At 46.0% G+C, this 24,771-nt stretch overlaps 5 protein-coding genes across 15 annotated transcripts; 3 read left to right on the plus strand and 2 right to left on the minus strand.

The window, feature by feature from the left end:
• The first annotated feature begins 402 nt into the window (after positions 1-402).
• LOC120675388 (ribosomal RNA small subunit methyltransferase nep-1-like) lies at positions 403-3,958 on the plus strand. The gene is made up of 7 exons (XM_039956599.1): positions 403-799; positions 1,633-1,725; positions 2,548-2,692; positions 2,786-2,896; positions 2,972-3,054; positions 3,147-3,204; positions 3,692-3,958. The coding sequence occupies exons 1-7, from the start codon at positions 509-511 to the stop codon at positions 3,769-3,771; spliced, it is 861 nt and encodes a 286-aa protein (XP_039812533.1). The 5' UTR covers positions 403-508; the 3' UTR covers positions 3,772-3,958.
• On the minus strand, positions 3,799-6,618 carry LOC120675391. Of its 2 annotated transcripts, XM_039956603.1 has the most exons (8): positions 6,267-6,617; positions 5,659-6,002; positions 5,068-5,139; positions 4,758-4,825; positions 4,531-4,666; positions 4,365-4,445; positions 4,172-4,264; positions 3,799-4,092 (listed from the first exon to the last, which is right to left on the minus strand). In XM_039956603.1, exons 2-8 carry the CDS (start codon positions 5,917-5,919, stop codon positions 3,997-3,999), a joined length of 807 nt encoding a protein of 268 aa, XP_039812537.1. In that variant the 5' UTR covers positions 5,920-6,002; positions 6,267-6,617; the 3' UTR covers positions 3,799-3,996. The 2 variants fall into 2 exon arrangements, with proteins under 2 accessions (XP_039812537.1, XP_039812536.1); XM_039956602.1 differs by having other exon boundaries at positions 5,659-6,618.
• A 2,326-nt stretch (positions 6,619-8,944) lies between these two features.
• On the plus strand, positions 8,945-11,867 carry LOC120675371 (guanine nucleotide-binding protein subunit beta-like protein A). The gene is made up of 2 exons (XM_039956579.1): positions 8,945-9,917; positions 11,545-11,867. The coding sequence occupies exons 1-2, from the start codon at positions 9,027-9,029 to the stop codon at positions 11,650-11,652; spliced, it is 999 nt and encodes a 332-aa protein (XP_039812513.1). The 5' UTR covers positions 8,945-9,026; the 3' UTR covers positions 11,653-11,867.
• On the minus strand, positions 11,760-13,926 carry LOC120674915. The gene is made up of 4 exons (XM_039956012.1): positions 13,797-13,926; positions 13,529-13,720; positions 13,071-13,453; positions 11,760-11,816 (listed from the first exon to the last, which is right to left on the minus strand). The coding sequence occupies exons 1-4, from the start codon at positions 13,924-13,926 to the stop codon at positions 11,760-11,762; spliced, it is 762 nt and encodes a 253-aa protein (XP_039811946.1).
• Positions 13,927-17,992: 4,066 nt separating this feature from the next.
• Positions 17,993-22,990, plus strand: LOC120675314. 10 transcript variants are annotated; one of them, XM_039956490.1, is made up of 4 exons: positions 17,993-18,499; positions 19,913-21,342; positions 21,545-21,606; positions 22,000-22,990. In XM_039956490.1, the coding sequence occupies exons 2-4, from the start codon at positions 19,962-19,964 to the stop codon at positions 22,732-22,734; spliced, it is 2,178 nt and encodes a 725-aa protein (XP_039812424.1). In that variant the 5' UTR covers positions 17,993-18,499; positions 19,913-19,961; the 3' UTR covers positions 22,735-22,990. The 10 variants fall into 10 exon arrangements, with proteins under 10 accessions (XP_039812424.1, XP_039812425.1, XP_039812427.1 ...); XM_039956493.1 differs by lacking the exon at positions 17,993-18,499 and adding an exon at positions 21,727-21,772 and having other exon boundaries at positions 18,521-21,342; positions 22,000-22,313; XM_039956494.1 differs by lacking the exon at positions 17,993-18,499 and adding an exon at positions 21,727-21,772 and having other exon boundaries at positions 18,521-21,342; positions 21,545-21,570; positions 22,000-22,313.
• The last annotated feature ends 1,781 nt before the right edge of the window (positions 22,991-24,771 follow it).

The following is a 24,771-nucleotide window of genomic DNA, read 5'->3' on the forward strand; positions in this document are numbered from 1 at the left end:
AAGCAAAGGAAGTAACGCACGACGCAGATCGCCTACAGTCGCTACTGCGACTGCAAGATAGCGACTGCACGCGATCTGAGTCATCCATTCTCCGGACCAGATTATCGCTACAGTGATAAACATTGCCTTGTGAACAGTGGCGCTACAGTGTTCCACAGTAGTGAAACAGTGACCCCGCTCTGATCCGGCGCGGCCGCTTAAGTTGCAGTCGCTATAGCCTATAGCGACTGCACAGGAACTCGGTCCCGTAACGCATAGCCGGCTCGCTACAGTCAGCGTGCATGACCATGGCACAAGACACCGTCGCGGCGTCCGCTGGTGAAAAACCAGAGTCTAGGCTTTTTGCGTTTGGGTCCTCGGATTGTCTTGTTGGAGGGTGCATGTGCAGGGTAAAGTCAAGCCGTGACATGATGGAGCGTAGTCACCCCAGCAGCCGTCGAGAGACGCACCTCCTCGAGGCTCCAGCCGTTCCCCAGCGGTGCGCGGGGGAGGAGGGAGAGAGAGAGAGATGGGGCGGGGCTACGCGGTGAAGGGGCGCAAGAAGAAGCGCAAACTCCACGAGGCGGCGGCCTCGGACGCCGGCCCGCCCGCCGAAGAGGCGGAGGAGCTGCCGCTGCCGGAGGAGGCTGGCGGCGAGGACCAGGGGAAGGATGAAGAGGCGGCGGCGGGAGAGGAGGAGAAGGAGCACGCGGCTGTGGAAGGGCTCCCGATTGTGCCCAGGCCGGTGGACGGGAAGCGGCGGCTCGGCGCCATCTTCGTGCTCGAGAAAGCCTGCCTCGAGGTCGGCAAAGTCGGCAAGGTACAGTGGTTAGGCTTCAGCAAGAAATTGCTCTGTTTTATTGTGCTGTTCCACAGCGAATTCGTGCTATCTTTGTTGGGTGATTATGTACTGATCGGGTTCCGTCTTGTGCTTAAATTAGGTGATTTAGTGGAGTAATTGGTTTGCTCAAGCAGTTTTAGTGCTTTTATTAGAAGGGAAAGGGGCAGAAGTGAGATGTGCAGGTAGTTGCGAGGAAAAGCACTGGCTTTGACACCTTCGAGGTCGTGTGGAACTGCATGAAAGAAATCGAGGATATTAGAATATTAGTGGATTAAGTGTATTCCTTATATTAAGAGTGCTTACAGTATTCCCATTTGAGGTGTGGGTTTCTTGACTTTAGGTGTTCGGTCATGATTTTTTGCACAGGACCAATTAATCATTTTCTGATGTTCGCAGGGCTTGTATTATAGTAGGCTCATCACTGTCAATTTTTGGATATAGCTAATGCAATTCTTTCCTCAACAAAAAAGATCATTGCATGGCCATCTTATAGATACCAATGTTAATTTAAACTTAACCGGCCACTTCAATGAACAGTTTTGAACTCTGTGTGATTGATTGTTTACTTCAATCATGTAAAAAGCTTATTCAAACTTCCCTGACTTCTTGATTGTGAACAGATCCACAGCTTCTGCTTCATTTGAAACAAAAAGAAAAAAGAAGAAGAAAAAAAATTCAACCATGATATCTGGATGATTTCTTTCCAAACCACTGATTGTCATACATAGATAGCGTTTTTAACAATGCTTTCTTTTTAAACAACTGATTGTCATACATGGAAATTTGACAATTTCTTTTACCATCTTGTGCAGACTATGCAAATCTTGAACTCAGATGATCACGCTAATTATTTGAGGAAGCAGAATCGCAATCCCGCTGACTATAGGCCTGATATCATTCATCAGGTGATGTAATTTTTTTGAAACTAGTGGCTGTGGATTAAAGCTGTCCACTTTATATTTGATTGTCAAGTCCTTGCTTCTTTAAGAAGTTATGAAGTGCTCCATTGCTTCGTTGCCTTATCTATTCCCATTTTACATTTGTCCTCCTGCCTCCTGTATTTTCTGAAGAGGGGGACAGAGAAGATAGTAAGAACGAGGTGAACCAGCAGGTGGCACGGCTCTCTTTCCTCCTTTCCCATCCTTGCTGGCTCCGGCACCATGGCTGGTGCAGCTCTGCCCACTGCTTCCATCACAATTGGTGGGTCAGATATGCCCCCGCTCAACCGCGAAGGCGGTATCTAGAAGGGACGGTGATGGGGTTCCGTTTCTGTAGGGGGGGAGGGGCAATTCATAGGTGGCGGAGGGGCTTGGGGGCAGCATGCTTGTCGGCTTGTCATTTCTCATGCAGGGTGGTGGTGTCGGGAGAAGAGAGGCGGCAGCGCAGAAGGGAACTCGAGAGGATAGTTACATGAGGTGGGAGGGGAGGGGTTCTTTACTGACTGTTGTCTTGGTTTGGGCTTTAGCTGGCTAGTGGGATCATTAATCGTTGTGGTTATGTCCCATTGATAGGTTTATTTTTCTTTTCTTCTCTAATTTATCTGTGAAAGTATGGCGTCCTCCATGCCCACCTTACCGCCTCGCCTCAAGCGCCTGGTGATAAGAACCATGCACACACACAAAAAAAAGAAAAGGAAATGGACTGATCTGGTAGAGTTGGAATATAGTTGATTGGACCTGCCCAAAAATCATTCCCTGCCTTGAATTTGCTTCCAAAATATTTTGCAGGCACTACTGGCAATATTTGACAGCCCTTTAACAAAAGCTGGAAGTTTACAGGCTGTTTATGTGAGGACTGAAAAGGGAGTACTGTTTGAAATCAAACCTCATGTCCGCATGCCACGAACATTTAAACGTTTTTGTGGTTTAATGTGTAAGATACTTATAAACTTGTATACCTTGTGATCCTTATGTGTTTGTTTTATTTCCGTAGTGCTGATGTGTGGGCAACTATTTAATATTGCAGCACAATTGTTGCAAAAGCTGAGCATTACAGCAGTTGGGAAGCGTGAAAAGCTTCTTAATGTTGTTAAAAATCCTGTTACCCGTTATCTACCTGTTGGTGCACAAAAAATTGGTGAGAGTTTATATTGTTTATCAAAACATGTTTCCTTATAAGGTATATGCTAATTGATGTTTTTTTAATACTTAGGCCTTTCATTTAGTGCTGAGAAGTCAGTCAACTTGTTTGACTATGTTGCCAAATCCAGTGATGATGAACCCCTTGTGTTTGTGGTGAGTAAAAGCTGTAATATTGATATTAAGCTGAACTGTTTTGATCCCCTAATGTTTGTGCCTAATCCCATGCTGTCTGCATATTGTTCCAGGTTGGTGCCATGGCCCATGGAAAGATCGACAAGGAATACACAGATGATTACATCCAAAGTAAGTACTGATCTCTTGCAACAATAAAACTATTTGATGCTGAGAAGTAAGATCAACTCAGTGGTTAGGGTGACATTCTATATTTGTTAATTAGTTCTACACTTGCCGCATGCACATGTGCAGGTTATTTGTTAATTAGTTTGTACAGCCATGTAATTTTACTGTTTGGGCGATTTTTCAAAAACTTTCTAATTCGAGGAATTTTCTTAGAAAGTTTCAACTCAGCAGCAACTGCCTTAACTTAGTAGCAACTTGGAATTATAGCCAGTTTGATTTGAATAATGATATTATCCCACGTCTAGCTAGTTTGAGCGTGAGCCATTTTGCTGGTTTTTTGTTCAAGACTATACACTTCAATCCTGACACTTCTGGCTAGTTTTTTGTTCTTTTGTTGGTGCTGTACGTGTAAAGGTAGTCATGTAATGCTTGCATTTTTGTGCATCTGTTTTCCTTTCAACCATATTGACAACTTTCCTTGATGGTGCAGTTTGCAACTACCCTCTCAGTGCTGCTTGTTGTTTAAATCGGATATGCAGCGCCCTGGAGCAGAAGTGGAACATCAGATGAATGGAAATTTTGAAACAGACATCTATGTACTCGATGTCGATGGCTAGTGCCCAGTAGTATTGTGTTTTTTCTCCATCCTTCATAGAATTCTTTTGTACACAGAAACTACTATTAACCATCGCACAGTCAATCACAATGATTTTGTATCTTCTGAATCCTATCGTGACTAGCCTGAAGCTCAGATATTTACAGAGCCTGCTTGGTTATGAATCGCTGTGCAGCTTCCTACCGGATGTTGATGATATGCTGTTGCTGTTGAGGTGGCATTGGCTGCAAACCCCCTGCTCCACGAGGTTCTGAAACCGGCGTCTCGTGCACAGCCTGCATTCTCATGAAACTCCACATTGTTAATGAATCTAGAATTTGAATGCAAGCTAAAATGCGCCTGAATCCCACAGACCTGCCGCTGATTGCACCGATGAAGCAATGTGCTAACTGATATCAAGATGATGTAGACAGGTATGACAATTCCAGCCGTTCTGAACATCAGCAGCTGTACCGGCAGAGTGATTTGCACAGTTTCAGGTGTTCAGTTTGCATATAATTTGGGATTAGGAAGACAGCGAGACACGAATGAGATTTCAGTGCCTTACAGTGATTAGCTCCATTGAGCACACTTCATGGCTGCGGAGTATAAGCAAGATTGCGTCACGGAGCACCAACAAAGTCATCAACTGCAGGTGTGTTAAATAGACATGTGCGCCAGTTGGCTGCAGAAGAGTCATCCCAAAGTAGAAATTTGTGCTTTGTGACACTTACAGCAATGGCAAATACTCGGCAATACATGACGCCTTTCGTGTTGGAACTTTGAGAATAAAAGCTTGATGCGCTATCAGCTTGATCCAAGACATGACCGTAACTAGCACCGTGATTTTCTCGTCTTTCTACAGCTCCCCTGTAATGAGGTTAAGTTTAGGACCTTGTGTGATCAGCTTTCAGATCTAAAAAATGCCCATCTTATCATGTAGAGGGGCATCTAGTGGCACCTGAAATTTATTAGGTGCCTTCCATTCCGAAACAACTTCAAAGGAGCAGTGTAGTTTGGTGTCAATTGCTGTGGCATCAAGAGCAGAAACAACAAATCAGCCAACAGTCATGTCCTGTCATTCAGCACCGTAGACTGAAAGCTGACACTTTCTTCTTAAGTGAAAAGAAAACCTGAATTGTATTATGAAAAGAAAAGGGCCATCTACCCGCAAAAAAAAAGGGCCATCTGAAATATACCCAGCTGCTTCTTTTCATGTAGTTTTTTTAAGACTGGTTAAGTTGTGATAAGGAAGTTTGGGAATGAGTCACCTGCAAGCATATCTCACATATGGTGTCTCCCTTCTCGTTGCACCACCGCTGGACGCATCTGTGGTGAGCGTACTGCAGCCAGCAACAAACTAATTCAAGTAAGACTCCCGTTCCTCAGGGCAGTACAAAGATCTGGTGCGCATGCATGATGATGGAAAAATGATGGAAGAAAATAATCGAGTCTGGATTTTGCCGGAGATCAGAAGGCAATTGTGGCATCTATTCGGAGGTACAATTTGGTTACGATTAGTCAGTAAATGATAACACAAGACATCCCTCTGATTGCATCTTGTTAGAGATGAAAAGAAAATTTGATGCAGCTAGCAATTTGCTAGGACTTAAGAAAATACTATCAAAGAGTGCAATATTCCATGAATGGGCATGGAGCTATGAATTTCGAACAGGTACTGCATATGTTGGCGGGTTATTCTTTTCAGCATCGATCAAGGCTAGTTTCTTTGTATTTCCTTTTTCTTTTTAAGCGATCATTTCAGCAGCCTCTTACACACTAGTCATGAAAACCACGAACTTCATGAGAGCCAAGGATCAAACTGGAACACCGAAATGAGAAGCAGAGGAAATTAAGCTTGCCTTCAAGCTGCCCTTGCAGGAGCAGGGGGTCTCCATGTACGCCTCGTCACCTTCCTCCTGGCAGATTCTGCACTCCACCATGACACCACTCTTGGCCTTGCCCACGCCCAGCTGAGCATCTTGAGGAACGACGGAGGCATCGGTCCGATCGTCGCCGGCCGTCGTAGAAGGCTCGGCGCCGGCGAGCGACTCGTGAATGGCGGACCGGAGCGTCGACTCCGTGAGCAGCCGGCCCGTCATCAGCGCGAAGTGGTCCGCCATCCTCGAGGCTGCTTCCGGAGATGCCGGAGACCGGATCAACGCGAAGCCGTGGTCGGCATGCGGCGGCGGCGATCGCTGGCACGCTGCCGAAACAGAGTTTCCTCAGAGTTCAGAACAAGCACCGCCAAACCAAACACATATCTGAACCAGGCGGCAACGCCAATCACCATCTCCCGATACGATTCACGGGAAAAATTATGTTACTATCCACGAACACGGGAGCACAAGCATGGCACGAGACAACTGAAAAGGGTCTCCTTTTGACCGTCTTTCTGGCTGAACTCTCTCGCTCGTGGTAGAAAGGGAGAACAAAGAGGCATGGAGGTGGTGTGGTGTGAAAAGGCTACCTGCGTCCTGGGCAAACGGCAAAGGGGGGCTCGCCGAGGCAGAGAGAAAAAGGCGCGAGCTTTTCACGGCACGGGGCGCGTTATACTAGCGCGCATCGCGTATGTCCCTGGCCGCCCCTCACGGATCCTGCTGGGCGCTGGCTTTCTCCGCGGATAGGGGAGGAGGAAGGAAAGGCAAGGATGCGATGCAAAGGCCACGGCGAGGGCGAGGGAGCAGGAGCCAGGAGCAGGGGGAGGAAGCAAGGAAGAGAGCAGCTGAGCGAGCCTGAGCAGAGCAGCAGGGGCAGCGGCGACGAGACGACAAGGCAAGGCGAGGAGGAGGCGGCTTGCGAGGCGGGACTAGGATATCTGAATTCCCAAACACCCAGGGTGATCTGGGGAGAGAAGCAAGCAAGCGCACGAGGTGGCGGCATCCTACTGGTCCCTCTCGGCATTCGGCCCTTCCTTGCTCCCGGAAACAATCTTGATTCCGACGCTGCCTCACGATTCGCGCCAAGGAATCACGGTGGCCCCTCCCGTGACCGGTTGATGGATGGGGACGGCGGTGTCAGATTCTAGAACCGTGCGGTCAAAGACGCAAGTGAAAATCCATGAGCATGAACCAGACACTTGTGAAACGGAGAGGCACTTGTTCATCTGTTGGATCAAGGCCATGACGAAGGCTTGATGATGATCCACAACGTACGTGGCATGGCAGTTGACACAACTGTACGACTCAACTCTGATGTATGGACTCAATGGCCACCTCTCCTCTTCTGTTTCCTCGGAATCAAGAACAGAATCGTAAGTGGCAGCTGTAGTCAGTGACTCAGTGGCGGATCTACATGGGGCTAGAGGGGCTGAAACCTCCCCTACTAGCTGTCATCTCCATTAGAACAAGAGGAGCTAAAGATGAAGAAAATGAAGGGAGAAAAAGAAGAGAAAGGAGGTGAGAGAAGAGGAAGAAGGATTCAGCCCCTGTGCTGTGGGAGCTGGATCCACCCCTGGCTGTAGTAGTTTCTTTTTTAGAAAAAATATGCTGCCCCGAATTGGGAAGAAGATTGATTTTGGAATTCAAATCGGGGGTGTTTAGTTTCCAAAAAAGTTTCTACAGTACCCGTCACATCGAAGAATTGTTGTATACATGCATAGAGCATGAAATGCAGTTGAAAAAAATAATTAATTACATAGTTTAACCAATTACAACGAGACGAATCTTTTAAGCATAATTAGCCCATGATTGGATATTATTTGTCAAATAACAACAAAATGTACTACAGTGCCAAAATCAAAACTTTTTCACAAACTAAACACACCCAGAGTTTGAGTGGTACCAATTTAAATATTGCACAACAATTCACTTCGCATGGCACAGTAGCACTCGATCCCCGAACCAACCTCCTATTCCAATTCGATTTCCGGCGATGGTGACACCACCATCGGCATTTGGGCAGAATGGAGAAGGTGACAACTGAAGGGGTGGATTAGAGCTCCATTGCTGTTGTACTGCACCGCCTGATGCTTCGCTTCCAGCCATCATCACTCATCGCCGCCGCTGCACACCTCTGCATCCCCCGACGGGGACGGGAGGATGGGATTCGTGGGTGGCCTGGCCTCCGCCATCCATGGACCCTGTGGCCGTGGTGATCTACCAAGCACGATCGACACGTGTGCTCCCCTCTTCCTGGCCCTAAACCATTGTTGCCGCAGCAGCACGATTCTACTTAGACTTCTCCGGTTAACAGAGCTCTTTCCCTGCCATCATCGTATCGTAGTATATATCGCTGAACTTCTCCGGTTGAAGGTGATGAGTTTGGTACTTTGGCTGCTCTGCTTTGCTGAGTCATTCGGGTTAGGTGTCTAGGTGCTACCATGAGCTGCTCAATGATCACGAGAGATAACACATGTACGAAAAGAAGTTGATGTTCAGAATAATCTTGAAATGTTATTGGTGTTTTTGTTGCCATGAAAGTTTGATTTGCGCGGTGCTAATCTCGAATGGTTTATAGACCTCTGGGTTGTAGGCTTCTAGCTTTGCTTGGCTGCTAGGCGATATGCCTGGTCCATGTGCCCTTGTGGCTAATGAGCAGAGTTCAGGTGCCACCAACATATTTGGTTTATCACATAAATTTTGTTTTAAAGGAACGCTCGCCATGCGCTATATGTTGCTTAGGTTTCGCCTCAAATTTTTTTGTCCGGATATTTAGATCCAATTCAGCCCAATAGACTATTTCCTTCCACTTCCACACAATGGCTGATGATTCGCCAAACTATCACTTGAAGCGATAGGCAATCGCGCCTCTTGTCATGATCATCTATTCATCTCACAAAAGTAACCCTGAAGATAAAAAAAATGCTGTTTACGGTTTACTTGAATGTACAGGAGTTTCATTTGCTTGTGCATTGCCTTTTCTCCTTGACAGGAATTTTCTTTTGTAGAATATTTCTTGTCACAAGATTTTTTTTTTGAAACGGGTGCATGAGCTGTAGGCCCATAACTCAAAACGTTTTCGGATTTAGGCCCATGTCTCATGAACTTGGAGGAGATGGGGTCTGATAATGAGGCCCATATAGTGGCAGCCCATTGGGAAATCAGCCTTGTTCTCTCCCATTCGTGATCTCTCCTTGAAACTTCACAGCCCATCTAGTGCTAAACCCTAACGCCCAGGCCATCCGAGTATAAAATAACACGCCTCCATCCCCGCCCGTCTTCCTTCCCATCCCCCCAGCGCCGCCGCCTCGCATTCGCAGCCCCTGCAAACCCTAACCCTCCTCCCCACCATGGCCGGCGCGCAGGAGACCCTGGTGCTCGCCGGCGTGATGCGCGGCCACAATGACGTCGTGACGGCGATCGCCACGCCCATCGACAACTCCCCCTTCATCGTCTCATCCTCCCGCGACAAGTCGTTGCTGGTCTGGGACCTCTCCAACCCCGTCCAGGCCGCTGGGGACGGCACTACCACCGCCGACTACGGCGTGCCATTCCGCCGCCTCACCGGGCACTCCCACTTCGTCCAAGACGTCGTCCTCAGCTCCGACGGCCAGTTCGCGCTCTCGGGATCCTGGGACGGGGAGCTCCGTCTCTGGGACCTCTCCACGGGCCTCACCACCCGCCGCTTCGTCGGCCACGAGAAGGACGTCCTCTCCGTCGCCTTCTCCGTCGACAACCGCCAGATCGTGTCCGCTGCCCGCGACCGCACCATCAAGCTGTGGAACACACTCGGAGAGTGCAAGTACACCATTGGTGGCGACCACGGCGCCGGCGAGGGCCACACCGGCTGGGTATCGTGCGTCCGCTTCTCGCCCAACATCTCACAGCCGACGATCGTCTCCGGCTCCTGGGACCGCAGCGTCAAGGTCTGGAACCTCACCAACTGCAAGCTCCGCTGCACTCTCCAAGGTCACGGCGGGTACGTCAACGCCGTCGCTGTGAGCCCTGATGGTTCTCTGTGCGCCTCCGGAGGGAAAGACCATGCTACCTTGCTGTGGGACTTGACTGAGGGCAAGAGGCTGTACACGCTGGACGCGGGCGCCATCATCCACTCGCTCTGCTTCTCGCCCAACCGCTACTGGCTCTGCGCAGCCACACAGGACTCCATCAAGATCTGGGATCTTGAATCGAAGCACATTGTGCAGGATCTTAGGCCTGAGGTCACTGCCGGCAAGAACCAGGTTAGCCCCCCAACCATCAATTCGCATTTCTGATGTTGCTATTGATCAATGTAGTTCTAGATCACGTTGATATGCCTTCATTTATGTGTCGTTCACCGATTTCTTATTATTATTACGATTATGGATTCGAGATACTTAGTTCATGTATCATTGGCAATTTAGTTGTATAGGACTGTTATTCTGTAACGATTTATTCACCTGCACTAGTGTTTATATTAAGAATTGACTGTTTGAAATGCTAATTAAATTGTCCTACTTTCTGAACTATAGTTTGTAAGCCAGTAATTTGATGTTTTCTGCACTGATTGAACTGTACCACTATTTGAAGGTTTGGTTGTGTCCTGACGTCCATTTGTAAATTTAGCTTGTTTGGTTTACGCTGATACTCACATTTCGTTTATTAGAACACATCCTGTTACATGCTTCAACTGTTGTAGAGTATAGACTTGTAGTTCGGTAGTATGTTTGTGCAGGTCAAACTGTAAATGTTGATTTGCAATGTATGCTGCAATGCCACCTACTCCCTCTGTCCCGGAAAGACTGTTCGTTTAGAAATTTTCAGACATGTTACTAGTACTAGAAAATGACCATGTTACCCCTAATAAACTATAGCAGTTGTGATTGAAGAACGCGTTGTTTATTTGGTTCCCTAGATTCTCAATAAATGCAAATGCATTGGAACCAGAAAAGTAACATCTACTTAAACATTTGATTGGCTTCACATCCTTCCCAATGCAATTCTTTCTTGGTATTTGATATTGCTTTAATTAGATGGACTTTACTACAATCTAGATGAACAATCTTTGTGGGACAAAATTTGTAGGCTAAATGAACAGTCTTTCCGGGACGGAGGGAGTATCTCTTAATTGGTACTCTCTACGTCCCAAAAAGAATGTTGTTTTTGCCTTCAAAATTTGTCCCACAAAGATTGTTTGTTTAGCTTGTATTAAAACAATGCCAAGTACTAAGAAAAAATTGTATAGAAAAGCGCATATAGCCCATCAAATGCTTAGTAGATTCTACTTTTCTAGTTCCAATGCATATGCATTTAATTAGGATCTAGAAACCTAAATAAACAATTTAGTTTCCAATCACAATTGCTACATTAGTCAGGGGCAACAAGGTCATTTCTTAGGATGAGTAATGTGTCTGAAATTTTCTAAAAAGAATAGTCTTTTTGGGATGGAGGGAGTATATTATACTGTCATTACATTGCATGTACTGTCCATATAGAAGTAAGATAATCGTCTCATGTCCTTGTTGATGCTTTTTGTTTCTGTGTCTTATTTCTCATGCATGAAGGTGTTATGATTTGTAAAAAAAACCTACCGTTTTAGATTATTGGTATTTAGCACTGAGAGTTCCCTGTTATTTTCTTGGACTTGGTCCGAAAATGTAGCTTATATTTTCCTTGTACCATGCTCTTTTTACTGATTGTGATAGTTATACATTTGCGCTGTTTGCACCAATTTTGCCCATTTCTTATCAGAGTCTGAAATATATATGTTGTTGCATATTGCTCTGTTAGTTTTGTTGGAACATATCTCATGCTCAGTGTAATAAAAGCCACTTTGGTGATGTATTCTTGTCTGAATAGAAACTTAACAATTGTTGTTGCTGCATGTAGATTATGTACTGCACAAGCTTGAGCTGGAGCGCCGATGGAAGCACCCTCTACGCTGGTTACACTGATGGAACCATCCGGATCTTTAAGATCTCTGGATTCAGCTACTAGGTCTAAATCATGAATCTGTTTTGATAGTTCCTGGGGAATGGCTGTGGTATCTTAGTTTTTCTTTTTGACTGTTTGAAGGCATAATATCTGCCCTACCTCTGCTTAATTTACCCGTTGATGTCAGTAGCTTCAGTCATGAGATCAAGGATACTGCCGAATAGGATCTGTTTTGCACCATGTTTTGGTTTGCCCCAATTTTATTGAATCTTGCAATAGATGCTGGTCAGGGTCAGGGTTAATTTTCCAGACCGGTCCGGTTAAACCGCCGGCCTCCGGTAGCAGTTTACCGGACCGGTTTGACCGGAAACCGGTTGAATTCAAATCCGAATTCAAAAATGCCTGTGCAACCGGTTCCGACTGGTTAGACCGGTTTACCGGTCCGGTCTGACCGGTAACTGGTGTTTTAACAATAAATTCCAACGGTTTAAAAGTGGTTTCCCGGTGTGAAATTAAAGAAAATTTTGGCATGACCTATGTACATATTAATGTAAATGATCACATCAAAGTAATAATTTATAATTATGCATATAAATACAATAGTAATAAGCCTGTATATAAATATCGAGTCATAAGTGTGCATACACTTATACACATCAATAAAAGTTCAACGTAGGAATAGGAAGTTCAACGTAGGAATAGGAAGACCCCCATTTGGGACGCAGTTTGGTATTCGGCAGTGGACATCACAGCGATACTTCGCACTCTAAGCAGCTCAACCTTTTAGTGTTGCCAAGTTTGGCCCGTCCACGCCGATGTTGTCTCCCATTTCTGAACTAACATAGTGTAAAAATGAGGATCTTCCCATTCGTACACCCATCTCGTCGGAGGCTGCATGCTGATGTCAGGTATGGGGTAGTGAAAAGACTGCGAGGAATCGCTGTAGGAGGAAGAAGAGTACTGAGGAGTGTCGTAGTCCGTCGGTCCAACCGTTCCCCTCTGCGATTGCGGTGCTCCATGGTTGGTGTCTTGAGTAGCATATGTGAACTGAGTCTCCCCTACAATCAATCATATATCATAATTAGTACTCATAGTCAGAAATATGTGTGCATATATAGGTGCAATGTATACCTGTGAAACGAACACCACCAGCACCACCACCACTACCACCACCACCAGTATCAGCATCAGCACTGTCACTATCATCACCATCATCGGCCGAGCTGCTATCCTTGACTCCTGATACGACTACGCTCACCTTCGCCATCATCAGTCTCGGTGTCGCTGCTCACTGGTTTTGCTGTTGCTTTGCCTTTTTCTTTTTGACGCTTCGGGTCACCCTTCGTAGGCCCCTTCTGGAGCTTCTTCTGGAGCTTCCTCTTCCCTAGGTGAGTGTCATCCATATTTTTACGTGCCCAATCGCTGATGGAATCATCCCCCGTAGCCTCACGTAGATCTGAGAGGTTTATTTGATCTCTGACAATATGGGATGGAAGAGGGACGTCGCCGTCATCATCATCCTCGTCCAGAACTGGAGCCCGGTTAGATCTATCATATTTCATCCATTCCCGCACCGGATTATTCTCATCATAGAAAGAAAGATGGGCCAGCTGGTCAATGAAATCACGTTCTTCACGCATCGGTGGGTCGGAGACCTCCTCAAGTCGGAGACAAAGGTTATAGTTGACATAGACAAGCTTGTTAAGTTTCTTGTGCGACAACCGATTGTGAACATTTGTATGTAGCAAGACAAAAGTACTCCAGTTCCGCTCGCATCCACTGGACGAACAACATTGTGAAACAAGCCGCATGGCAAGGTACTGTAGCTTTGGAGTACTTGATCCGAACATCATCCACCAAGACGCTGCATGTGCAACCGAGTATGTAAACAATATATTCGAATAGAGCAAAAAACAATGTCGTACGAAATAACTCTTACATGGGGATGTCCTTGGGTCCATTGCCATTTCACCGCCAAACTCGCTAACCTTCTGCCGAAACAGATCAAGCTCCTGCAATGACTGCACGGCGCTCGGGAGATCCGTCATGCGCTGAAATGTATCCTTGAGTCCACGAAACATTTCTGGAGTTGGATCCATCGTATATGCATACCTCGGATTAAGGACAGCAGCTGCAAAATATAAATCACTTCAAATAAGCATAAGGTCAATAGAGATTAAAAATAGATGACTCGTATAGTCTCTTACCTGGACCGACATACGTGCCTATGAACACGTCACCCAACCTCTCATCCACCACCTCAAGATACTCCTTCAGAGTGAAAACATTTGTTCCAAAGAAAGACCGCAACCCCCGTTTCATAGTCTGGTAGGCCATCACGATTTCGCACATGTTAGGGCCTCTTGTCCTGATCAGCAAAGCGAAGGAACTTGTATATTGGTTGAACTGTGTCGATGATATATTTCAATCCATTCCACCACTCCGGACTTGATAACCTAGCATGAGTGAATCTACCATCTTCGGTATCCGCCCATTTGCTATGTAAAAACTCAGTAGATGCCATCCACTGCATGAAAATGATCACGTTTCCGATATATGCTATCTAGGAACATGTAGTTGGTTCCAAATCGAGTGGCATTCCACTTGACCAACTCACCACCGATTGCGTTTCTCATCATTGTATTCAACTAACCATGATTGTGTAACCAATTTGAAATTCACTTGCACTGCTTGATCGTAATAGCATGTTCAGGCCTTGGAGCTATATTCTTCAACATCAAATTGACGGTGTGTGCTAGACAAGGTGTCCAAGTAATGTGTTCATACACCTCTCTTAGTTCCATGCATACTTTCTTATAGTTGGAGCCGTTGTCGGTGACTACGTGCACGACATTCTCCGGTCCAATCTCCTCGACCACCTTTAGAATCTCCTGCAAACAAAGACAGATTCTTTAGTAACATATCAAAACATACTCAATGTGAATGGAACATGTTTAGGGGTTACCTTGAGCAAATATGCGGCATCTTGAGTTCTTCCACTCGCATCAATAGACTTGTGGAACCACATGACCCCATTGCAATATACCAAAAAGTTGATGACACTCATCCTCGTCGGGCCAGTCCATGAATCATACATCAACGTGACGCCAAATAAGGGCCAGTCTTTCTGAAACTTTACGTACCTCGTCTTCAAGTCTTGCTCGTTCTGATCAAGGTACTTGCCATCAATATCCCATCCAGTGGGTGATGCGATACCTTCACCTGCAACCATATGAAAATCATGAGATACAGGAACATAATCTCAAAGGTGTCATTTCAATGAAAGAAAACTTACCCCACTTCTGTGTCTCCCTGACCGCGCTGATAAAGTATGAACTGTCAGCCTATCTTCCAGGTACTCCTGCAATATGGAAAAACTTTGGCCAAGCTTTACCAATAGCTTCTCTTGCATTCTTACCCTTTTGCGTCCAGGATCCCGTATCAATCCTTGGTTGCGTCATTCCTCTTCTCCCACCGGTTGCCAAGTTATATTCCTCCACCACAGGACTCTCCCTTTGCGAAGTGGCCCTTCGAAACATCCTCTGCATAGCATTCCCCCTCGTCGAACCACTACCACCTCCACGCTCGTATGCACCTCCTCTCTGTTCCACCCCCCGTCGGAACTCTGCTTCCGCTCTCGATAGATCGATGGCACGCTGCATCTGAGCCTCCTCATCTTCTTCATCACCGAGATAGTTTTCCTCTGCCGCAGACTTCTCCCGTCTCAACCTCTCTCGAACCCGGTCAGCAGTTGCCTTCTTTGTACTATCAATGTCACGCTGAAAGAACTCCAGCACATCAGGTGGCACATTCCTGCAATGGACCATCTCCGCCCCGCGCCCAGTCAAATGTTGTTTCAATCTAGTCGCACCACCTCCTCCTTTTTGCATACGACAATAGTTGCATCATCATCCGGGATAAAGATTTTCATCATGTTCCCATACAACATCTCTATCTCTGCCTGCCATTGTCTATCTGCATAAATAGACAACAAAAATATATCAATCACATAAATAAAATTCTAAATCCTACACCTAAATCTTACCTAAATCATAAATCTTATACCTAAATCTTACCTAAAACCTAAAACATATTAGCCATACACATAACTCTTACCTAAATCCTAAAATAAATCATCTAATATTCTAAATCATACACCTAACAAATCATTCTATTAAAAAAATTGGAGTTCATACCTTCTCTCCCGGTCGCACCGGCTTACCGGCGCTACCGGCCGGCCGGCCGCCTCTACACGCCGGTCGGTGACTAGATCCGCGACCGGGCCGGCTTACCGGACTAACCGGCCGGCTAGCCACGCGCGACGGGTGGCTTTCAGGCTGCGGGCGCCGGTCCCCAACTGGGGGCGGCGGACAGGGAGCCGGGGTGGGGGTGGGTGGGGGGTAGGGTTCTGGGGGTCGCGCGACCCCCAGCTCTGTCCAGAACCGCTATGAAGCTCGCCAGCACAGTGGGCCTTAATGGGCTGGCTCATTTTTTCTTTTTCTTTTTTGATTTAACTTCAAATCCCCACAAACTATACTAAATGAACAAATTTTTGAGAAAATTTGACACCATTAGATTCGTCGCACCTTGAAGTATTTTAAGGATTTTTTTGGGGAATTTTTCATTTTTTTGAATTTAAATTTTAATTTTGAATTTGGGCCGGTTGGGTACCGGTCGAAACCGTAACTGGCCCAGACCGGTTTGACTAGTAACCGGTCAAACCGGACCGGTTCCCACCAGTTTCGTAAACCCCGGTCAGGGTGCACTCAATTGGTGATACAGTCGTGTTCATGATTTTGGTTGCTTGTTTTTGTGTGAAATTCTTTGAATTCATATAGCTTTCACTCACCAGTTGCTGCGATCATGACGACTCTATTGGCTTGGTAATATGTATACGCCTGAGTGGATTTTCCGTCCACCACCCAAATTGCTATTCTTCAGAGTTTGTTGAAGCTGTTAGCGTGGGCGGAAGTCGTTTTTTTTTTAAACTGAAGTTGGGTCATGGCAAGAATTGCTCTAGCTATCCATGCTCCCATCCAAAGCTGCCGCCTGCCGTCTCTAGTCATGGGCTGAGCTTGATTCCACGGGCTTCCTAGTCTCAACTTTCGTTTGGATGTTAGACGAATGAGGTGACCGAATTTAGCTATTTTCATATGGATTAATACCAGTTTCAAAATTCTCGAGGTGACCACAGGAGTTCTGCTACGAAACAGAGCCATGGTGAAGTGGCTGCAGGTGCATTGAATCCAAGCATAGATGTCCATTTGGCTCGTAGCCCGCAAACCCGACGCGAAGCATGCGAAGCATGGATTTTTGGCTCGGCCCAAACCCGACATGGCCTCAAGTCTTTCGGGCCCGGGCCAGCCCGGCCTGGTACCTCGTGTCGGGCTTGGGCCGTAACCTTGGCACGTCGGGCAGCCCGTCCCTGCCCGTGAAATAACATCCGGCCCGGTAAGGTCATATACAGATATACTCCAGACCTCCAGTCTCCAAGCCAACCCCCAACCCCGACCCCCACAGCCCAACCCTAACTCATCCCCAATTCCCCAAGACCCCAACCCCCTGCTCCCAGTCGACCGTCGCCTCGCTCACCTCCCAGGCTCCCACTCCCAGTAGTCGGTGGCACCGCAGGCGCGGGGGCGGCCAGCAGGAGGCGCGGCGGCGGCCGGTGCGCGCAGCATCGGCAGGCGGGGCCGGCACGACGGAGGCTAGCGGAGGCCGCGGCATAGCCGGCGCAGTGGCAGCCGACAGGCACGACATCGGCAGGGGGGCGACGGGTGTGGCGTGGCCAGACACAGCCGGCGGTCTGCGGCAGCACGATGGAGGCCAATGGGGGCAGCACAGCAGGCGGGGCCAGCACCCAACGGGCACGGCGGTGGGAGGCGCTAGCGGCGCGACGAAGGGCGGGCGTTGCGTCCATCGAGTGCACGGGCGGCGGATGGCACGGGCACGACGGAACCTCCGTGCTGTTCGGGCCGGCCCCGCACAGAAATGGGCACGTGGGCTAGCCCAGCCCGGCCCGGTGAGACATAGGACTGGGTCAGGCATGGCCCGATGAAAGGCGGGCCAGGGCTCGGGCCGGGCCGGACGGCGCCGAATGGACATCTATAAATCCAAGCCGAGTCACGCGAAAAAGTGACGAGCCGATCCCTAAGATATTTCCCGTTGACTCGTAGACCCAAAGAAGGTTTCCATCGGGCGTCGGTAGTCATCTCCTTCCCCGTCGCTTGGCTGATGCTTTGTTCGGCTGGCTGGTTGGATGGCTGGCTGATTTGGCGTGAGAGGAAAATACTGCTGGTTGGCTGGCTGGCTGGCTAGCTGGCTGATTTGGCATGACAGGAAAATACTGTTGTGTGGCTGGCTGAATCTGCCAGCCGAAGGCATGAGACTCGGCGACGTCACCCACCCCCGCTGCTTTGACGTCCCCTACGCCAGTTGCTCGCCCCGCGCCGCATTCTCCGCAGCGAATGGCGGCCTGTAGCCGTAGCCCCATAGGCCACCCACGCGACGCCGCGGCAGCTTACCGGACGGCCGACGCGGCCGCACATACGCCACAGCTCACTGTCCGCTGCGCCTTCCCCGCGCTGGCTCGCCAGGATCGGCTCATTTTCGCTGGCCCTTGCCGGGGAAGAGGGGATTCCCCGTGACGGTGGCCGCGCGGAAATTCGCTCCGCCCCCGTGCCGTGCGGCGCCTTCAGCCCACACGTTTTCCTTTTGATTCCCGCGGATGCGGAGGCCACCGTCGGGATGGGGACGGGGATGTTGCCGGGCGGCAAAGCGGTGGGGCTGCTCGGCACTTGATCCATTCCTTCCTGGCAGTGGTGGCGCAAGTGGCCGGCAGGACAGGTGCCCGGCGCCGCCGGCGCTGCATCTAGCTGCTTCTCTGGGAGTGGCCGGGTTCTTTTTTAGGGTTAGTTGGATCCATGCCACTCCAATTTTTTGAAATTGGATCTCATGTTGAAAATCATGCTATTGAGTGGCATGATTTTCAACATGACACCCAATTTCACGGAGTTGTGGTGGCATGAATCGAATTTTCCCTTCTTTTTAAGCCTTGGCTGGTTGCTGTATCTCGCTGCGGAGGCGTTCCGGGCTGATCTTGCGGGCGCCTGGGGAGAAGAAGAAGCCAGCGGTCGCTGTGTCTCCTCTTCCGTCTCCTTAACAGTGGTTGCTTGTTCTGCTTTGCTGTGTAGATTTGCTTGAATTTTGGGCTCTTAATTATACGACGAATCGCATCATTATCATGCCAACTTCACTTAGGACGGCACTAGATAGCCTCTTCTTTTCTAAGCACTTCTCCTGCTTCGTATGGCAAATGAAGAATTCTCTTTTAGTCCTCTTGGATTGGGGTTTTGGGATTTCGGTTGAGTATTAAGGCGTCTCTTTTGTCAACTAATTCTTGAGGCAACCGTGTACTTTGTATGTAGAAGTTTCGCCACTGTCCTTTGTTGATGTTGCATAACACACTCGACAACAAGCCTTGCCTGCAACAAGAACCTCGTAAACGTAAGAAGATTGTCTTCACAAACCGTTTACTCACAATCATGGGGATCCTAGCATCTTAACACTGTTAGTGACTAATCAAACGGCAGCTCGTGCTATCCTAATTTCATGTTCAAGGCTATTACGACACCTCTGCACCCTCTCCTTTTTATTTTGACTAACCGGTATATTAATTCCTTGAAGTGTGATTCTTTAATGAAGCTGCATACTACTTTGTTGGCAATATTGCCATCAACTTGTTTTGTTGAACTAAAGCTGATGACTTGTACTTTCGGCTTGTGGATTCATTCAAGCCAGTAATGCCTCTACTATTTTACAACTTCTGGTGGTACAACTTGATGTTTGGTTGGGTGTACCTTTAATATTGTGCAAAGAGCCATTTACAATTTGCTATGAGGAAAATATAGAATGAACAGGAGATTGGAGATAGTCTTCGACTTACTATTCAATATGAAAATATTTTGTGGTTTTACTATTCACAGAAGGATAAACTAAATGAACATGTCGAAGAATCTTTAGAATAAAACAAGAAAAGAACATTGAGGTTTCATTTTTTTGTTCTTCTTTCAAGTCTTTTGTTTAAAAGGAACTCAAAAGTAGTTAGTAAGGATTGAACTATAGTAGATATATTATTGATTTTTTATAGAAATTTCTAGCAAGTCGTTTGTGAAATTTCTAGCGGCAGTAATCGTTACGATCCTTTGCAATACTCTCTGCTTTCCACTCTTGGTTGTACCTTTTCACTTGGCAAATGTATTGCTTCGCTTTTTTAGTGAAATCTTTAATTTGAGCTATATTTCCGTTCTTTCCATTCTGACAGAACATTCAAGCAAATCTATGAAACTGCACTGCACTTGAAAGCTGTAACCATGTCAGATTGGCCTGCCAAAATATTTAGGGAGAAAGAGTTTCAAATTCTGTCGAGCAAAAGTGATCTCGGTTTACCTTTTGAGCTCATCAAAGCTAGAGTGTCTGAAAGACTGATGCTTGGAGTGAGCAATACAGGTGCATCTGCAGAGAATACACATCAGTTTAGTTCTAAGACGTGGGGCATAACTCATAATGTTTGCCAAGGAGTCGAATGCAAGAATGTTGATCGTGTTGGTACACCTTTTGGAAGTTCAACGATGCAAAAAAAAATGAATTTATATGCTGCTAACACAGTGGTATCAGAAAGATTTTCTTTTCATAAGCTTTCAGATATATCTGTGAATTCTCATAAAGTTTTGAGCTCAGACAATCTGGAGTGGGATCACTTCCCCATGTTTGAAATTAACCGGAAGATTGACAGTATACTTAACCCAAGGCACACTGCATTTGGTACTTCACCTGATAAGTCTTTTGTTCAGCAGAAAAATTTGAAGGTAAACATGTCTACATCTAATGTGATGCCATTTTCATCAAAGGAATATCAGTTCCATTCACATCGAATAGCTGATGAGAATATAAGTCAGTGCATATCTACAGGTGGCATCCTGTCTCACCAAGATAAACATATTGGTCTCAATTTTGATCAGGCTGGGAAAAAACTGAAAGGTCATTTGTCAATTGAAGAGTCAAGCTCTTGCAGCAAGAATGAGACCGATCCATCATGTTCAATGACAGACAAGCTCTGTGCTAGCAATCTTATTGTGAATGCAAAGGAAGCACCTTGTTGTTCTAATGAGAACAACTTCATGTTCTCAGGAAGCAGAAAAGAGAATGAAAATGCTGAAGGTACACTCCTGGAAATGAAATTAGGAGCATTAGGAGGATGCCCTAAGCAACAAAATTTTGAGAGAGTAGCACATCATGGCCCATTGCTTGGTAGAGAATGTGAGATGCAACAGGTCAATGCTTCTACCACCAGTAAAGGGAGTGATGTGGGAACTAGTGTTCATGGTATTGTCTTTGGTAATCTATCACAGAGTGAACATGAGAATCTGCATGCACACAGAGTGAATTCTGCAACGAAGTTGACAGAATCCTGTGACCTACCTGGTAAAACTGCAAGCACACTGGCAATGAAGAGTAAGGTTGAAACATTGGCCCTTGGGAAACCGTCAAAGGACATATTGACAGATGGCAAGCAAAAAGTTCCCTGCTTATTTGAAATGCTAACACTACCTTCCAAATCACACGGTACATATTTCAATGATCCCATATCTTCAGGTAGATCTTGCGGCAACATGGGTAGTTGTTCGCTGGGAGCGCAGAAACAGTTCGCAACTAAGACCGATACTTTGTACGGTGGCACACATCATGCATCAGGTGAGGCTATTATGAGATAATCCATTTTAGAGCATGCTCTTCTTGTACACCTGGATGGAAAAATGCACAACCTATTTACTTTTTTGTTTATGCCGAAAGCTGTGCCTCGTGATACCACTGAGAGAGAAATAGTCTCAACACAAAATTGTAATAGCTTTACTCATTGTAATTTATTGATATGCTTTTTCTTGCTTTTTTGCAGGCTTTGCTTCAACGTCAACACACAAGGTATTGCACCAGCTTGGTGTTTGCAACCATAAAAGTGTCAGTGCTCAAACACCATGAATCATAAAGCTTTATTTAACTTCACGCGAATAGGACACACAACAGCAGGAGCTTCTTTTCCTTCATGCTTATTTTTTAACTTCATGCAACTTTTTGTAGTTTCTGCAATTTTGCCAAGTCTTGGTGCTATCCTGCGAATATCATGGTACTATCTATAATACAAAATATGCCTGAAATTAAAGAAACATGCATTATGCAAAACATAACCCAGAGAGTATTCTACAGTAGCTTCACCTTATTATATGCTTGACACCTTGTCACTCATTCCATATTGGTCTTTGAAGACAGTGATCATAAAAAGCTATTTCATATTGGAAACTTACAATTCTTACCATTGTTGTGACTGTGAACAGCTTATTTTTTTTTCCACAGGACTCTGGCTGTCCAAACATGGCAAAATCTGAGCAGATAGCAACTTCATCTATCAGAGGAGTTTCAAGCTGCAGTGGAGGAAATGAAACTCTCAACGCGAGTGCAGGAAATCACAGGTCTTGTCTGAAAGAATCGTGCACCAATAAGCAAGAATGGAGCATGTCAAAGACATCGAGCATGAACCTAGATCTAGTTCTTTTTCAGATAAGCAGAATGAGGAATCCAATTTCCAGTGCTCTAATTGAGTCACCAGTATGTTCGGAGCCAAGTGACAGGTGGCCCAAACGTCTGCAAAATGATATCTTGGATCCTCATTTGCCTTGTTCCAAGAGATCAAAGATTGGAGATGGTCCACCACCTGGAGGAGCATGTACCGTCTTTGGTCAAGAGCTTAATTTTGATATGGGAAAAGCTGACATGATCAATCAGGTGAAGAAGGTCCAGCTAAGGTATGGAAGATTGATTAACCAACAAAATCTAGAAGGCTCTCTTATTTCGGCAAAAAGTCTAAACAGTTGGATAGGAAGATGGTGCCAATGTGGCACCTCTATTTACCATAGCACTTCAAATGTTGAAAAGCAAACACCAAAATTTAATATGCCACCTGACGATCTTGAAGGCCAGTTTCCAAGCATTGCTGCAATGGCGATGATGGGGCGAGCAATGAACAAGCTGCGGCCTTGTGAACTTCAGAAAAGGGGACCTTCGGTAGTGTGGAAGACACAAGGGCCGTGACATTTTAAAAGTGTGCTTTTTTTTTTGTCCACTAGCTGTGCCTGTCAGCAGATATCTGCAGGTAAAAAAGACGTGTAGCTATAATGTGTGATTGCCTAGTCTATTCTTGGTCCTAAATCTTACTCTCTTCTATTATAGTGTCTCACACTCTCACCAATGTATCTATTATGTATTACATTTTGTCATTTGTCTTTTGTGATCCATGAAAAACAAGATCGTAACATTAATGGACAAGATAAGCAGGCCTTTATCCTTCCTTGAACAATGTCGAAGAGCACCAGTGCAACTTATCTGTAACACATTTGCTTTGTTCGTTTGGCTTGTCAGCCAACCAGCCAGCAGTACTATTCTCTCAGACTAAATCAGCACCAGCTACTAGCCAGTCAGCAGTACTGTTTTCTCAGACTAAATCACCACCAGCCACAGCCAAGCGAACACAGCGATTATTATTGTGGCACCAGAAAGGTTGGATGGAAAAAGATCCTAGTTTATCGCAGCAATTTCTCTGTACTTTTCTAATCTCAGTGCTTCCTCATATTAGTCTTTGTGGCCACATTCAGTGCAACTATATTGCAAAACAAATTCCGAACGGATATTGCTGAAAATCGCTTAAAAATAACCGTATCTTCTTTTTTTTCGGTCTCAGTTATCTTTAGGCAAGATCACTGTTTTTTTCATGCTCGTCTGTTTTGGCCATTTTGCTGAATCGCCTCTGTGGTTGTAATCCTTGAGATCTCATTTTGATTTGATGGTCAATGCCCATGTTCCACTTTTTTAGTGTTGTATCCCCTTTATTTCGTAACAACTATTCCCGCCAAAGGTCATTTACGATTCTTGCTGGATATTTTAACTTTGATCATCGACACATGATTACATGAAGAATCAGGTATATTGACTTCATAAGTATAAACCATTTATGATTCTTTTATTAACAATACACTCTGTTCGTTTGGTTGTGGCTGGTGGCCGGTGCCAGAGCCCTCTCCAGCAATTCAAGGCCCAAGGACGAAATGCAAAATGAGACCTTAAAATATGTAAGAGCAATATCTTGAATATAATTAATATATTTTTAATGCAATTATGTAACTTGAGTATGTATTATTTTAAACACTATTTAGAAATATATCAAACAATAACGGTAAAATAATAAAGAGATCAAAAAAATGAAAATACCAAACCTGCTGTGGAGTGGAGCGTGGTGTCCCAAGGTGTCAGGCACGGTTGTTGATTGGTCTCCCGTCCTCTTAGGGCCCAGCACCCAGCAGGCAATGTAGGCCGCAGCCGGCAGGCTCCCAGCGGCTACTGCCATTGTTTGGCTCCAGGACTTTTTTTCAGAAGTCCCTATCATATCAAAAGGAATCTTACTATTTTATAGTATTAAATAAAATCTGTTTATAAATGTTTTTTGACAGCTGAGTGCTTTTTAACGAGACGAATCTAATGAGCCTAATAAATTCATAATTTGCTACAGTGATGCTACAGTAACCATTCGCTAATCATAGATTAAGATACCTCATTAGATTCGTCTCGCAGTTTAGCCCCAGGGTTCTGCAGTTAGTTTTATAATTAATATTTATTTAATACTTCTAAATACTAAAAAGTCCCTAGGACTTTTTTGAAGTCCCTGTTTCTAAACACCCCCTGAGGTAGCCGTCACGCAGGCCTACCGTTACGGCCGGCGGATGCACGCGTAGCCCGCTAGCAGCGATAGGTTTGTATTCTATTTCGCTGATTCACTCGCGTGTCCTACCATCGTACGACTAGAGTTGAGAGATCAGCTGTATCTAGCGCTGGAAAAGTGGCTCGTAGCTCGGCTCGGGCTCGGAACGGCTCGGCTCGGAGCAGCTCGCGAGCCTCAAACGAGCCGAGCCGAGCCATATTTTTTGGCTCGCAAAAATAGCGAGCCGAGCCGAGCCGGCTCGTTTAGGCTCGCGAGCTCGACCCAATACAGTTTAAGAATAATTTTACGATGATTGATGAATTAATTCTTCATCATTAGTGGTATAAATTAATATTTATACACATAACATAGCAATT

This window comes from Panicum virgatum, chromosome 5N, assembly GCF_016808335.1.
Source record: "Panicum virgatum strain AP13 chromosome 5N, P.virgatum_v5, whole genome shotgun sequence".
Taxonomy (NCBI): domain Eukaryota; kingdom Viridiplantae; phylum Streptophyta; class Magnoliopsida; order Poales; family Poaceae; genus Panicum; species Panicum virgatum.